Source organism: Chaetura pelagica, unplaced genomic scaffold, assembly GCF_000747805.2.
Source record: "Chaetura pelagica isolate M959 unplaced genomic scaffold, ChaPel_1.0 scaffold48, whole genome shotgun sequence".
In the NCBI taxonomy this organism is placed as follows: Eukaryota; Metazoa; Chordata; class Aves; order Apodiformes; family Apodidae; genus Chaetura; species Chaetura pelagica.
In genome coordinates, this window is record NW_009954241.1 from 4,088,979 (window position 1) to 4,104,950 (window position 15,972).

General features: G+C 39.2%; 1 protein-coding gene across 1 annotated transcript in view; it reads right to left on the reverse strand.

Annotated features, from left to right (window-relative positions):
* Positions 1 to 2,126: 2,126 nt before the first annotated feature.
* SYNE3 (spectrin repeat containing, nuclear envelope family member 3) overlaps positions 2,127 to 15,972 on the reverse strand; it is a 31,397-nt gene continuing 17,551 nt past the window's right edge. The window contains exons 12-17 of the mRNA XM_010003738.1: positions 15,783 to 15,946; positions 14,718 to 14,844; positions 14,396 to 14,545; positions 13,618 to 13,781; positions 12,260 to 12,287; positions 2,127 to 2,321 (exon numbers count right to left, since the gene is read on the reverse strand). Coding sequence (XP_010002040.1) covers positions 2,127 to 2,321; positions 12,260 to 12,287; positions 13,618 to 13,781; positions 14,396 to 14,545; positions 14,718 to 14,844; positions 15,783 to 15,946 — 828 coding nt within the window. The remainder of the gene's footprint in view (positions 2,322 to 12,259; positions 12,288 to 13,617; positions 13,782 to 14,395; positions 14,546 to 14,717; positions 14,845 to 15,782; positions 15,947 to 15,972) is intronic.

A 15,972-nucleotide genomic window follows, 5' to 3' on the forward strand; every position in this document is an offset into this window, starting at 1 on the left:
CTAGAGCTCATCTGCTACCTCCTGACAGTCAGGTTTTAATCCACAACAGTTCAGCTCCTCCTCGCACTCCTCTTGTCCTCTACCTGAATATCTTCACCATCCTTACTCTCTTTTCTCTAATTTCCACCCTCTTCGCTTTCAGCAGAAAATTGACAATTTTATTAAACTCTAGCAAGGACAGTGCAGTCAGAAACATTAGTACAAAACAAAGTGACAGAGTCCTGGTGGTGGAAGGGTCTCCTCAGTACCTTGGTAGAGTCTCTGCTACTTGCAACATTTTAAACATTACTGAAGCAAAGCTGTTTAATATGCATAGCACCAATTCTGTACCTGAGAGAAGAAATGAAAAAGACTCAGATTTTTCCTCCTTCGAGCCTGTATTCTTTTCTATTCATTGTGACCTTGTTTTTTAGGCTTTATAAATTGTTGGACACCTCTCTCTATCTTTAGCTAGTCCTCTTTCACATCTCCCTGTTCTCCCTCATTCTTTGCATATAATTATTTTCTTGCTGTACACCTCCCTGTTCTATCCCAAGTTTGCTTCTAGCAGAAGTTTCATGGTTTCGTTAAAGACTTTCTCCTTCAGACTCTCAACTTCTAAATATTTTACCTGCACAAGGGATTTAGTATTATTCTGGAACCTATGCAGAAATCAACACTGAATATACCATACTGATTTGCCAGAAGGAAAATTCCTCCTGCAACATAGCCAGGATGGGAAAATCAATGTTTCTTCTCTTTGTTGTTGTTTGGTTTTTTTTTAAATGTTTACTACTGGAACTAAAAACATGAGACAAAAAAGGGATAGCTCTTAGGAATGGCATGAAACTTTAAAAATCACCTTTTTGCTCAGAAGTCAGTTAGGTAAAACACCACTAAGAATGGTTTCATCACAGTAAAGTGAGAACTGGTTTTACATTAAAAGGCAATGTTAAAACGTACATTCAAAAAAGTGATAAATCAGGCATAAGGTTAAGTAAATAAATGACAATTTGTTATCATCTCAGAGTTTAGAGCATATAGAAATCTATGCTTGACTGTCTCTGATACAATCAGTTTACAACAGTTTAACAAACCATTAATATAGAAACGTCCTAGGAAGGAATCTTGTTTCCAGAGTGATATTACTAAAGTACCTCCAAATTTTGCTTTGCCAACACTGAGCCAGGCTGCATCCCACTGTTCAGACTTTACGATCCATTACCAAATGCCTCTTCATAAAGTAAAAAATCGCACAAACAAGAAAAAATCACCACTGCTTTCTCTAGAGAAGATCTCTGAAACAAGGTTTTGTTTAATGCTCACAAATTTGTTCAGAAAACTGCGATCTGATTTTAAAAGGTCTCTTGCCATAGAGATGCTAAAAATATACATATATTCTTTTTTCCCCAGCTTTCTTCCCACTGTATTCAACCTCCCCTCATTCAGGTGGGCTGGAGAACACAGTAATTGCAAAAGAAATCTGGTAAAAAAATGAGAACAAGAGGAGACCCACTCCTACTGAAGTCGGTAGAAACATTTCCATTACCTTCCATAATCCCCGCATTCAGATACTGAAAAAAGAACCGAAACAGCTCAAGACTTCAAATAGAATAATTCCAATTTTCTTTGGGCTGAATGTCAACCACCATATTCAAACATGATTCTACTCTGCCTGTTCTCAAACTTGCAATTTGGTGCATGCTTACATCTTCTCATACTCTGACTTCAGTTGTAAACAATGAGAATCTGATTTTTAAAATCACCCCAAAACCCCCACAACAAAGCCACCATTCAGTATTCCTTGCTGAAAGATGGTAGAAACAGAAATGTTGGAGGATTATCCTTCAACAGTGGATGAGTGGATGGTGGATGTTAGTTTGACAACAGATATGCATTTACACATATATGTACATATATATACATACACAATCTCTATATACATATTATAAATATAGTAATAAAATATTGTAAAAATATTAATTTGCTCAAATACATGATTTAAGTGGACTATTAGTATGTTGCATTTATTTGACCTATCTAGTTGATATGATGGCCTTGTTAGGAAGCCATAAAATCTACAATACTTGAGATTGTTAAAAATAAAGAGTCTTTATTTCTGAGTCACCTCATGCCATGCCAAGAAGTTAGGTTGGAGGTGGGCCCTCATGTCTCAGCATCAGCTTGAAGGACCGAGCAAAGTTGTTGGCCAGTGTGCAGCTGTGGGTCTCCTCTGCAAGGGGCAGGAGGACAGCCAGGAGCAGGAGGAGCAAGAGGAGTAGTTGCAGTGGCAGTGCTGCCCAGCACACTCGATGCAGGAAGGAGCACACACGTCCAGAGCGCTTCTGAAAGGCACAAATCAAAGAGAAACTTAGAAAAATACAGACCTCGAGGTGTGCATTTCAGTTACATCAAACTGCCAGGTAGAGGGGGAGAACAACCCATGTTGTCCTTGCCCTGGGATCCAGCCTGGGTGCTTGGTGTGCTCCAGCTGACTGAAAATGGTACCTAAACCATTTATTTTAGGACAATATTTCACTTTCTTGAAGAATTCACTGCTGCAAAGTGTTTTCTTCTAGCATGAATCCAGTTTGAATCTGCAAAACTAGAAGAAAACTTTTTTGGGGCTACAGAATTCAGGAAAGAGTAATTAAGAAGTGAGATTTTCCCTGGCAAGATTCCTGGGTATCTCTTGTCCATCAGATGAACTATGTGTCATCATCCAGGTTGGATGAGGCTTTGTGCAGCCTGGTCTAGTGCGAGGTCTCCCTGTTCATAGCAGGGAGGTTGAAGCCTGATGATCTTTAAGGTCCCTTCCAACCTTAACCATTCTATGATTCTATGTTTTGTTGTGGTGAAGCCACAGGCAACGTCAGTACTGCAGCAGAATTAGTTCTGGCCTCTCCTGGATCCTTGGCTCAACAGGCAATGCCTTTGTCCTACTAAAGCACCACATGAATACTCTGTAGGAAACTTCAGCGGAGAACATAAAGGACAGAATGATGGTAGAGAAAAATAATGATCCCTTTCTATTTTTAAGGGTCTCTCTCTTCCACTGCTTTCTAAATTTCTCAGTCTCTTGCAGCTCTATATAAATGCTTACAGAATTAATTATGAAGGCAAACATATAGCTGCAGTTACAGATCATGAGACAGTTGTGCTGTGAAATCCTTCTTCTGCTGTAGTTGGTTTGCTCCCATTATACCAAATGGCTAATGAGATTTAATTATTGTGTCAGGCAGATGCAGCAGAGCAACAGCTGCTTGCTCTGTCATTCTTGACCTGCAGTATCTGAGTTGTAACTTACTTGCCAATTAAAAAAACAGGCATTTGTATTTTATGAACTTTAGTCTTTGCTTTCCAGCTTCTCCCTTTTGTTTGATTACATAGCAAGGTCAGAATCTTGTATTTGACTCCACGTGTTGCCATGGGAATAACTCTGCTACCACAAACATGGTATTATGATGTCTCTGCAGGACTGAAGATGAGGCACACAAGAGCTGTGAGGGTTTGGTGCTTTCAGCAAATTTGCAATGATAAACCCTTAATATATGAGGGCCCCAACCTGCATGCACTGAAATCCATGGGAGATTTACTATTAACTTCAGTGTCTGCAGCAGGATTATGCACAGAGACAACTAAATGAAGTCAGGATTGAGAAATGCTTATTCCTGGAGTTCAGCAGATACTCTTACAAATGGATTCATTACTTACATGCCCAAGTTTTGTTCTGATGGGCTCAGAGTGATCCAGGCTGTACGTGTCTACTTGGAATCAGGACCCCACTCCCAACCCTTCAGCACATCATTGTGGGTTAGAGAAGGGCAGTATGACACAGTTCCACCTTTGCAAAAGTCAGTTTGAGCATTTAATTTCTATATGAGATCAAAAGTGGGATCCACAACCCTTGCTATGCAGTGGAATTCCCCTTCCCTAATCACTCCAGCTCCTGGCACCAGTGCAGCTGCTGCCCAGCACCCACAGTGCCTGCAGTGCGTGTGTTAGATCCAGGCTCCACTAAATATTCTGAAATAAAATCTTTCTCTGAGGAAAACTGGCAAAGCTCCAGTGAAGTCAACAGAACTTTAATTTCCACCATCTTAGAATAACAGCTGGAATACCTGGGTATTGAGCCAAAGTGTCAGAGATATTTTTGAAATACAAATGGAAAAGGAATAAGTTGACATTTAAAAAGAAAATATACTTTTAAAGTTTGCCATCAAGGATAAATGTCCTCCCCCTTCTCCCTAAAAATACCAGGACAAGCAATGACTGTCAAGGGGTAGAGGCTGTGTTTTGTGTAATGCTAAATGCATGCTTGTTACCAAATGAACTACACTGGCTGTGAACATTCACATTTGTGCTTGATTCATGTTGGGGCATTTGAATGACAAGCATTGGTTTAGATCTAGGGAGTCCTCAGTACTTAAATCTGTTTGCAGTTAATAATTCTTTACCAAACACACCATGAAAAATCACTTAGATGGGAAACAGCAAGAAAACACTTTAGAACTTGCTACATAATATTCCTGCCTAAGTTGCTGAAGTGGTTTAACAAAAAATCAGTACACCCCTTGCTTTGCTATTGACCACATTCCAGGATATAGGAAAAGTTAATTTAGGTATTTGAGAGAGCAGAGAAATATAGCATCTTATACCATGCTCACTAGTGGGTTTTTGTTGCTGCTTTTGTGTCACCAGTATGCCTGACAAAAATCATACCTGCATCACAGAATCAGTGATTCAGCAGAGGAAAAAGATTTAGTCTGGATTAATTACTTCTACCTTAGAGCATTTCACTGAGAGACTAACCTGAGAAACACTGGTGCCTGAAAATTCCTGCTCTCCACATGGATAAGGGGACCAATGCCCCAGTGCCCCTACAGACACTATACAAAGACACCTACAGCCATGTTGCTTCACGCCAGTGCAGGACCCAGCTCAAATATCCTATATTCTACAGAATATGGTCTACACTACCATACATTTGTTGCAGATGTGTAGATACCAAGGCAAGCATTTCTCCTTAATATTCTCAGTTTCCAACTAGTTTCAGCTCAGGCAGCTTCTTGAGCCTCATGTACCTCATCCACCTATTTAACACACAGTGAATCTTTCATTCGGAGGTTTCCATTTTCCCCTTGAACTTATACAAACTTAAAAAACCCTCAATACACTTCAGCAAGAGGTTCCACGGGTCAACCAACTGGCATGAAGAACAAACTCCTTGTGCTAGGTGTAAACCTGGCTCATAATTCCTTCTTCCAGAAGAGGTGGAGAGACAACCTCCATTTACATTTTCTGTACCATTTTGGAAACCCCTGAGTTAAATGCTTAGACAGAATCCAGGCCTATGTCCACAATGGGCAGATGACAGCCTAATGGGCTTAAACTATAGCAACAGATACAGAGGAAGTACATCCTAATAGGAAGGACAGGCCTTAGAAAGGATGACCTACACAAGTATTCATTCTACCACTTCATTATTCTTATGAGAATAAGCAGAGCTGCCAGGAAGGCCGTAACAGCAGCTTACCGTAAGTCCCTTTCATTCTGAGAAGAAGCATACCATCATTGTGCACCATCACTTTTTTTTGGTAAAGCAGTTGCCTTATCAGAGATATTTTGCCTCTGAAAGGCCCTGGGTTTCTGTCACTTTAGATCCCACTGGGTACAAATTAAGTTGCCGCTGAATTTGGCAGTTTATTGCCGAATTACCAGTTATTGCCCATATCGGCAGTTTATTGCTGACATGAAGAGATCAGTTCCAGGGGCTCCTCATCAGTTCTCAACTCAGAGATATGAGTATCCTTCTCTAAATAAGCAACATATTATAAATCACAGCTGCTTTTTTCAAGAGGGAAATAATTTGGGGGAGGTGGATACTACTGTCAACATAGAACTGAGCATCCAACTTGCTCTTGGGCAAAGCTCTGCCCCATTCCCATACACTGCAGCAGGAACTAGGAGTTGTATACTGTCAATCAGAGGTTATGTGGCTTCTGCAAAAGGCCAGTGAGCCACCGGCTTCAGAACTTTACTTTCCTAAACGCAAGCACTGCCCAGGTTAGGCAAGCAGCACTGAGGAATGAGTAAGGATGGTTGGGACCTCTTTTGAGTCCTGTGCTTACCATAAAGAGCTACCAGAAAAAATGTGCTGAAGGGAGGTTAACTGAGGTCACACAAGCAATTTCAGTTCTATCTTCAGATTGCTTGACTTTGCAACCTTCACGTTCTTTTCAATTCTGAAGTGTATGTACATAAAGAAGCATACGGGCAAATCACAGGCTATGTTTTCTCCCTTAGGGTTGATTCTGTAGTACCTCAACATGGTTGGAATACAAGCTACAATCTTTGATGAAGGCTCCATTTAAAAAGAAACAGAAAACGAGTAAAGCAAGCAGTTTGTATCTGAGGTTTCAGCAGTCACATATGGCACATATTTCAGAATTTCTGCTGCAAAGTTGCTTAGAACTAAGTACTCTGCCATGTGCTACTGTGACACAGATTTATAAAGGTTCACTTTCCTGTGTATATACAACATGACACTCTTTTAGAAGAAGCATGCCATAGGACAAGGGCTACAGCCTGATTTGTTAAAGTACCACTGATTTCTATAATTCTCCAGGCCAAAGAAAGCAGAAAAAGTCTCTGGTTTGGTCCCATCTTCAGCACATAAGCAGTGGAAATTAATTTCTTTTTATCTGGAAAGTGTGTGACATGTGACAGAAGTTAGGAAGCACTGCAGAACATTGGCAAAGTGGTAGGTAGGATGGGCCACTAAAAATGTCTTAGTTCCATGCTATAAGAATATGAAAGGTCACACTTTCAGTGAGGTAATTTTGAAGCACATTTCCATATCCAACAGCAGGCAGTGAGTTACATTTAATTTCCTATCACAAACTAAGTATTTGCAAAATGTTCAAAACAAGGTAATAGGTGTTTAAACCAGTTGTAGTAATTTCAGCTGGAATAGTATTAATTTTCTTAGAGTAGCTTGTATGGGGCAATATTTTGGATTTGTGATTAAAACAGTGCTGGTAACACACTCATGTTTCGCTTCTTGCGGAGCAGTGATTAACCAGTGTCAAGGCCTTTTCTGCTCTCACACTGCTGCCAGCTAGTAGGCTGGGGGTGCACAAGACGTTGGGAGGGAACACAGCGCAGATAGCTGACTCAAACTGACTAAAGGGGTATTTCCAACCCTATGAAAACATACTCAGCAATAAAAACTAGGTGGGGAGGAGTTTTACCAGGGATGCCGTTGCCCGGACATCAATTTGCTGGCAGTGAGCCCTTGAGTTTTTCTGCATTATGTGTTTTACTTGTGGGCTGTTTGTAGGTTTTCTTGGGGTTTGTGGGGGTTTTGTTGTTGGCTTTGGTTTGTTTGTTTGCTGTTTGTTTTTGGTTGTTTGGTTGGTTTGTGGATTTTTTTGGGGGGAATCCTTTGTTTCTTTCTTTTAGTTATTAAACTGCCTTTAGCTCAACCCATGAGTTTTCTCACCTTTTACCCTTCCAATTCCCCTCCATATCCAACTGTGGGGGGGTGTGAGTGAGCAACTGTAAGGGGCTCAGCTGCTTGTGGATTTAAATTTAATTCAATTAAAAATATAGGAATACTCCACTGGTTTTAAATACATTCATAAGTAATACAATTTATCCCAGTAAATGTATTTTGCACTTAAGAGGAATCCTGTACTGCTTTCAGAATGCCAGTTATTGGCAGTTAGTGGCTTGATGACTTTCCAGTCAATGCATCTGAAATTTAGGAGACATTGGTGGTGTACATTTAATCAGGAAGGCAGAGAAGTAAAACAACTTTTCCCAGTTTACAGCTTCCACCCAGCCTTGCAATTTGAAATAAACTCATTAAGTTGGGCATAGAAAGAATAAAAAACTAAACAAAGACATGTTCTGGAACCTGTAGAAAAAGCTAAGGACATCAAAAGCTGGTTTATCATGTTTCCAGCTGCTTTGTGAGTGACTTCTGTGCAGTCAAGGCTAAACTTGTCTTAAACTTCAGCAGTCACCATGCATAATTTGATTAATATTTGCATTTTATTTAAAAAAATTTAAAATGTGATGGCTTATTTCTAAAAACCTGAGACATACAGTTTGAGGTATTGATTACAAAAATCTTCCTACCCTGCTTCTTATAGCAGTGTTAAAAAGTTTTTTCAAGTGTATTCTGAAAAATGGTTTCATTCTGCTACTAGGCAACAAATCTCTCTCACCACTTTTCAGTTAGGAGGTAAAAAAAAAAAAATTACATCTGCTGAAAAAATAATTCTAATATTTCTCCTTGGTGAAAATTTGCAAATATTTCTAACATGATAGGCTACCAAAGGGTGCATCTTTTCAACACAGGAAGCAGGGACCACCAACCACATACCTAGATACTACCACATTAACAGTATGAGAAAGTTATGAACGAGGTGTTCTGGGAAGCAGGATGTCTTTGACATCTTGCACCAGCACTTCTATAGGGGGACAGTGTTGCAAGCCACAGAAGTGGCAGAACCAGGTAACAGACAAAGAGTGTCTGTTTTCTAGCATCTGGGAAAGCTGTAACATTGCTTGGTAAACAACACAAAATCTACAGAAATAAGTTCCAGGCAAAGAGTCTCACATGTGCAGTAACGTGCGGGGAAGCTCATAGGCCTTCTGGAGAAGGAAGGGGTGATGCTGTCTGGCACATCATACTTAGCAGGGGGTAAGCGTTAGGAAGAGGCAGTCAGGATTATTCTGCTTGGAGTGATATTATCTATCTGTATAAAAGAGATACTGAAAACTGAGAGAAAGATACCTTTTAGTGAGTCTTTTCCATTTTACTAAGAATGTAATTGTACAGAAGATTTCAAGTGGCTAACACAGAGCAAGACTTCAAGAAAACAAATGGGCCACATACTTTCAATAGAGAGGTGCCACTAACACAGGCATATACACAGGATGCTGTGCATTTCTGTGATGTGACTTTCTGCCGTGAAGATTCCCAGTCAAATCTGCACTTGGCCAGAGCAGAGAGTATTATTGTTTTCTTCCTGGTAAGCTGTGGCAACTCCTGAATGACTGCATTAATTTGATTGAATCCAGATCAATGGTGTCTCTAAATAAGATTAAATTACATGTTCCTTCTGTCTGTGTGTTACAGGAGATTACTCTTAGCAGAATCTCAAAGGAAGCAATTACCTGACCACTGACGTAATGAATCCTAATTATTTTGTTTGTACAAACAATAAAGCCAGAACCATTTGTTTAGCAAGGAAGTGTAATTACTCTGAGCACTCAAGAAAATAAATCAAACAGTGCTACCTAGACCTGTGAATAACAAGCCTTTGACTTCCTATTTATGCTAAGAATGCTTATGGAATATTTTCGGGTAGGAAGGAGCCAACCTTTGAAAGTAACATTTATCATAGTTATTATTGAGCATTTGCTTGATTATGTCTTCGGGTGTGCTGGGTGCCCTGCAGAAATATCCATCTACATTGCCCTGTCACTGGCACCTGCTAAAAATTCACTGCAGCCAGTGCAATTTCCTGCAACTGCTTTTTGTTAATCAACAACAAGTCGCTCACATCGCAATCATTAGCCCATACTGTTCCTAAGGGCACCAGTGGCTGGGGGCACGTCCTCTAGAATGATCAGAAAAAAACCCACATTGAAATACATTAGAGCAGGCTTTATTCTGCTCAACATTTGGCCAGACAGGCTAGAAATGGAATAAAACCAGAAGGGAATGGAATGAGACTGACCACAGCTGGGTCTTCCCCTTCTCCAGGTTTATCTGCTGCTGCTGCAAAATACTTGCAGCTCAAATGGGAGAGACAAGCAGAGTCAATGGGGACACTGTGTTGCAGAAAGGAGAGATCAGACCAAAAATAGCTGAAATTCTACCACCTCTGCTGATATTACGTGACCCAAAAGCATAAGGGAGCTGACAAATCAGAGATAACCTGATCCCATTGCATGCAGACTCACTAGATGTTGCAAGTACAGTGATGCAGCCCTAACCATGTGTACTTTCTGCAGATACTAACTCCTGCAACCAGCTGGACATTCAGGGTAATTAATTTCCTTCACCACAATTTTGAAACGATGTTCAAAATATATATTAATATTTTTCCTAATCTTTCCTTAATTTCTAGCCACACTTCATGTGTTAAATCAGAATTTAAAATAAATTGTAAAGCCAGGAACTCTGCAGTTGGTTTGCTTCTCCTCTCAGCCTGAACAGTGATGCACCCAAAACAGATCAACATTATTTTCTGTTTGTTTTAAGTTGGTGCTCAAGAATCTTAGAGTAACACAGGCTCCTTTTCATATAGAAGCCTCAGCCTAAATGAAAAAAGAGACACCTCTGCTTACAGTTCTTGGATTCACATTGTAGCGACACTGTTTCAATACAAAATGAATGCTTTGAAGTCAGCAAAATCACACTGAACTGAGCAAGGTGTAAGTATCTGCCACTTTTGTACTGGCCAGAGGGAAACTGCAAATCACTTGATGGTTCAATGGGAGCCATTTCCTTCATGCTTATAAGGTACTTCAGTTCTTCATTTCTTCCTACCCCAAGCTGTTTCTCTTTGTTTGTGTTCAGTAGCTATTAAAAACTCATAGAATGTTTTCTTTATTTGTACTCTTGCCAGCAAATGTTTGCTGCCTGTCACTATGTTATTCCAGTATCCTTGAAAACGAACAGAGGACTTTAGTCTCCTTGAGAGAAATTAAGGAGGAATAAATATCACCTACCTCAAAGTAGGTGGTACAGATTAATTAAAATAATATATCTAATTGTGCAGTGGAGATGTGCTTAGGCTTAAAGATTTTTGTTTTGTTTTCCTCTATAAACAATCTCACCCAAAACCAGAGAATTCCTTGGTGGGTCTTCTGGAATATCCCTTTAGATCTTGAGGGAAAAGCAGCACTAGCAAACATTTGGCTGCCTCTACACTTACTATTAAAATGTCATATTGTTCTTCCAGCCTGAAAAATTCTGGTGACCTTACTGGATGACCAACAGTACTGAACAATTAATCCTAAGCCAGACAGACAAGAACAGAAACTCTTTAGGTGTTTTTGGGAAGGCTGAACTGCAGCCAAAACTATTAAGGGAATGTGTGAAAACTACCTTAAATTGGTTGGTATTTCACTGGAAAAAAGTATTGGAGATGCTACTCCACACTTGAGTACCAGAGGAATACCTCATCTGAATGAGGAAAGCTTAATCTCTGGCCATACTACAAGAGCACTGTATTGCACCCTTCAAATGTTGGTCTCTTCTGAAGACATGGTGCAACAGGAGAAATCAACGTTTTGATTTAGCTTAAGATTATCATGTTATTATATTCCAGCAGCACATCATTCGTGCAGTCTGCTTTGTGTTGGGCAAATAAAGCCTTACTCTATTCCTTCTGAAAACAAGGGAAAATGAAATGACAGTTTAAAGTTGAAACAAACAGTGTCCATAAACAAAGCCAATTGTGACACAGAGAAAAGACTCAGTTCAGTGCTGCTCAGGTCACCAGGAAAACACGCTGACTTCATCAACATGGGATCAGAAATGCTGCTTGGGTTTAATAAGAAACTGGCCACATTTTGTTTTCTTAAAAGTCTCCTTATCTTCTCCTGTATGACTTCTGTTTCTTTATCATCACTTCCAAAGAAAATCCTTCACAGGAGGAATTCTGCTGCTTAGAATAAGGATTTAGTCTAATAGCATTAGACAAATCTCTCGACTTTCTCTGCTTTTCTGCATTAGAAAAAAAGATGGGCTGAATGATCCAAAGCAATTTTTTCACAAGTGTCTGAAGAATTAGAAGTGCCATCTTCAAAATTATGGTAGGTACTTGCCCCCTAAAACTTGAGAGAAATTTGGGCTCTACTTTGAAAAAGTTATTAAGTTCATACAGCAAGTAGATATATATAAAAAATTACTTCTTCTAGTCTTCCAGGTGATGGATACATACCTTCCAGAAATACAGTAAATATAGCTTGAGAGTAAAAACTCTGCAATATTTTTCCTTTTAAAATCTGGAGAAAATAAATGTGTGTGTTTGTTTGTTTGTGTGTGGTTTGGGTTTGTTGTTTTTTTTTTTGGTTTGGTCTGGGTTTCTTGTTGTTTTGTTGGGGTTTTTTTTGGTTTTTGTTGTTGTTGTTGTTGACGCGAGTCTCTTAATAATCAAATTAATATAAAAAAACTTCAAGAAAGTTCAATTTAAAATAATTATCTGCAAAATGTCTGATCAAATACTATTTTAGCCTAGTGACAGGAAACTGCCCTATCTCTGAATTTGTCTGGTCCTTCAAAAAATCCAGAACTTCGTTTCAAAGAGAAAAAAACAAAACACAACAAAGCAACAAACACTAAAATAAAAGATTAAAAATAAAATAGAAAAAACTTCAAGCATAAACTTAAGATCCCAGTGGAGCCTATAAATGGGTATTCACCTCACAGGGGATCTTTCTTTCAAATTCGTGATCAGCTGGATAGAGTGAACCAGCAGGAGATTTGATTTTTTTTTTTAAATGACTTTTTAAACACACATTAGGCAGAAAGCCGAAATATTTTCAGGTTTTTGACCGTTTGAATCAGATACGAGCTCTGTGAGCAATAGCTTGGGCTTTACTGACACCTACTGACTGTATTTGTGCTTACACAAGATTTTAGTAAAAGTAACTTGCTACAGTCAATGGCAAAAAAATTTTATAAATATTCTCTTTATTAACAGAGGTCACACTTACCTTTCAGGGACTTTAAATTATTTGTATTCTAATGAAGCTTTGGATTTGAAGACAAAGTTACCTAAAGCAGAAAATTTTCAGGTGCTTCATGTTTTAGGTGCTAAATTCAGATACCTGTCAAAGCACTTCCATACAGAAAGTACCTAATGCACACCTGTGAAGTCTAATCCTCTGATTAAAGTATCTTGAAGTTGAACACATAATTTAAGTAATAAATCTAGAAAAACATGATTTACTTGTGTTATGTGAATGAATTCTGGCATCCTTAATCAACTTGGTAAATTTAATTATTTGGTTCTTGCATTAAAAATCCTCCTCTTTATTTAGTTCAAAATCCTTAGCCCAGAAAGACAGTTTCACAATGGACTAGGTCCTTCTGTGCACTTACTTTGAGTCCATTCAGTCAGTGGCTGTGCTGATCACTTTTTCTCTCAGGAGACATGAACAGTATGAGACAATGAACAGTAAATATATTCTTACTTAAGGAATTGGTAAAAAAATAATCTCAATAGAGAATGTATGGAGAAAGTGCAAAACTAGAAATCCATGTGCCCAGAACTAGCTGTGTATGCAAAATATTCACAAACACAACACATCTTTGTCCCCAACTGTCTGTGTCTTTGACAGCAGCCAATTGTCACTCTGGTTTGAATCTTCCATTCTGAGAAGCATCTGGCACACCACTTACAGAGGGACAAAGCACACAACTCTTATTTTAATACAAGAATATTCATGCCTATAGTTATAAATATATGGCTAAGCTTGTTCTGTGTTTGATGGCACTTTCTACGGGAGGTTTTAATTAAGCAGACACACACATAGGTACTGTTGCACTATGACTAGCAATGTGAAGCAACCTAAGAGAGATGGCACAGAACCCCAGCTGTGAATTGAGTGCTGGAACTTACCGGTGAACTCATGGACTCTTTCAGTTTAGATTTGTAGAGCATCCATTGGTAACGCAGATCCTCCAGATCTTCAGAATGTCCAATTACAGCATGAAGATGAAGAAGGTCCTCAAAAATATGCTGACCATCAGGCACACGAGACTGCAGTTCCTGCAGGCAAATACAAGGCCAGCAGCAACTCAGAAGTGAAGAAGGCTCCACTTTTTCAATCTAGCATTTGAAAGAGCAGTAGTACTAAATCAAACTACTAGGTACTCTGGAACAGTGCTTTATTTTGGGAACATTTTTTGGCCTGAAATGATACAAAAGGATCTACTTATCTGCTGAACTGCTGTAGCCTTGGATACTTCTGTTTGTTTAATTTCTTACAGCATTGATTGCCATTGTGTCTGGCTATACTCAACAGAAAGACTAAGGTCAAATACTAGACACTGATTTTAGTCAGCTTCTTTTAATGAACACCTTTTCCGTACCACACTGGAGATGCCCAGTCTAACAGCTAGATGCCACACTGCTCCCTTCCTTTCTACCACTTCTGCTCTGGCACACCTTTCTTAGTAAAAGAGATTAAATATTTGTCCTAAATTTCTGAGCTTCATCTAATCTAGAATCTCCTAAATCAGAGAGTGTAGTGACTGACTTTTGGGTTTTTGGTTTTGGCTGGTGTTGTTTTTATGTTGTTTTTGTTTGTTTGTTTTATAAATTCTGCAAGAACTTGCACTTATTGCAGTATTTGCCTCTGATTCCATCCTCTGAAAACTAACCTCCAGTTTGCTCTGGCGTGCCTTAATTTCCTCGGTAGAAGATGAAGTCACAGCAAGAATTTTGGTCAGTTTGGTGTTTTCTCCTTGTAACCACTCTTCAAAGTTGCGTACGAGCTTCAAGTGGCTGCTTGCATTTTGCCCTTCTATCCTCTCCTAGGTTACAGAACAACAGGAACAAAAAAAGCCCTTACTGTTTTGTCAGATGTTTCCTCTGAAGGCTTGATTGCAATATCTTAACCTCCAGCTTTGTAACCCATAACATCAAATAAAGCCGATAAAACTGTGAAGCTGTTATGAAGGCAATACAGAGTTCTCTTCTCACCTGCTTATGCTTGGGATCTACATCTAAAAGATGGAAGCCAGGTCCAGACATCTGTCTGCTGTCCACAAATACCATTTTCTTCTTCTTATCAGCTACTGGTCTGTTTAACTGCCTCTGTTCGAGAAGACTTAAATCACAAAACCAGAGACATCAGTGCAGTGAAATATCTAATAATGAGACATCCACATTTTGAAAGGGCTTATGGGGGATACCTCTGATGAAATAGCACTACTATTTTTATACTATTATTACTATTAATAGCACTACTATTATCCAAGTTCTTTATAGTATCTTTTTAACAAATTAAGATCAAGACAGAAGTGTCTCAAAGCAGCACCAATCCTCTAGTTCTAACATTTCCAAGTGTTTTTTTTACTTTTATTCAGTGGAGTGAGGGACCCTAAAAAATACTACTTTTAACATCCTACTACATGGTGACAGCAGGCACTGCAAACCTTTCTCAATATAGAAATCCCATTTTTACGCCTATTTTGACACTATGTATGAATCACAGTATTAATTTTTAATACAGACTAGCAAATAGGAGCAGCATTTTCACATTGCACAGTGAAGGCAACATAAATTAAGTCTACATTTGCCAGCCAAGAGAGGATTCTAACTCTGTTTATTCTTTTACAGCTTTGCAAAAGGCACAAATCCCAGTGCAGACATAGTCTCCTTGGAGACACCTTCAGATCAGACAGCAAGGAGAGCAGGAAGGAGAGACAGAACAGCAGGAGTCACTCAGTCTATGCTCTGTCTCCTCTGACATAGACTGCCAGTACAAAGGTGAGACAGGTCCTAAGGAGACATTATCTATTCCAAGTGTGAGGTAAAGGCACCTTCATAGCCTAATGTGGTCCCTGAATTCTCTAAAATGGTTTTCTTGAAAGTATCAATTTCTAGTTTACAAATTTTTAAATAAAATCTCATCTTGCTCCTTGAATTGTAACATAGCTGTTCACTTTTACAGCACAGAGCATAAAGCATGAAACGTGCCTGGTCATAGAGCAGTAAAGAGCATCCTCTTGAAGGGACACAAGTAATATGTACATAAATACTTACCCTTTTGCCATCTCCTTCAGTGATCTCCATGACTTCTTCAGCTGATCCAGCTCTGCCTGGACATGGGCAATCTCCTCTGGGGAAGAATTCTCCATGACCAGCTGGCCATGAGCTTCCACAAGGTGCAGCTGGATCTCCTTATCTGGAAACTCAGCTAGCCATCTCTGAAACGTACAGCCCTTACAGTTAC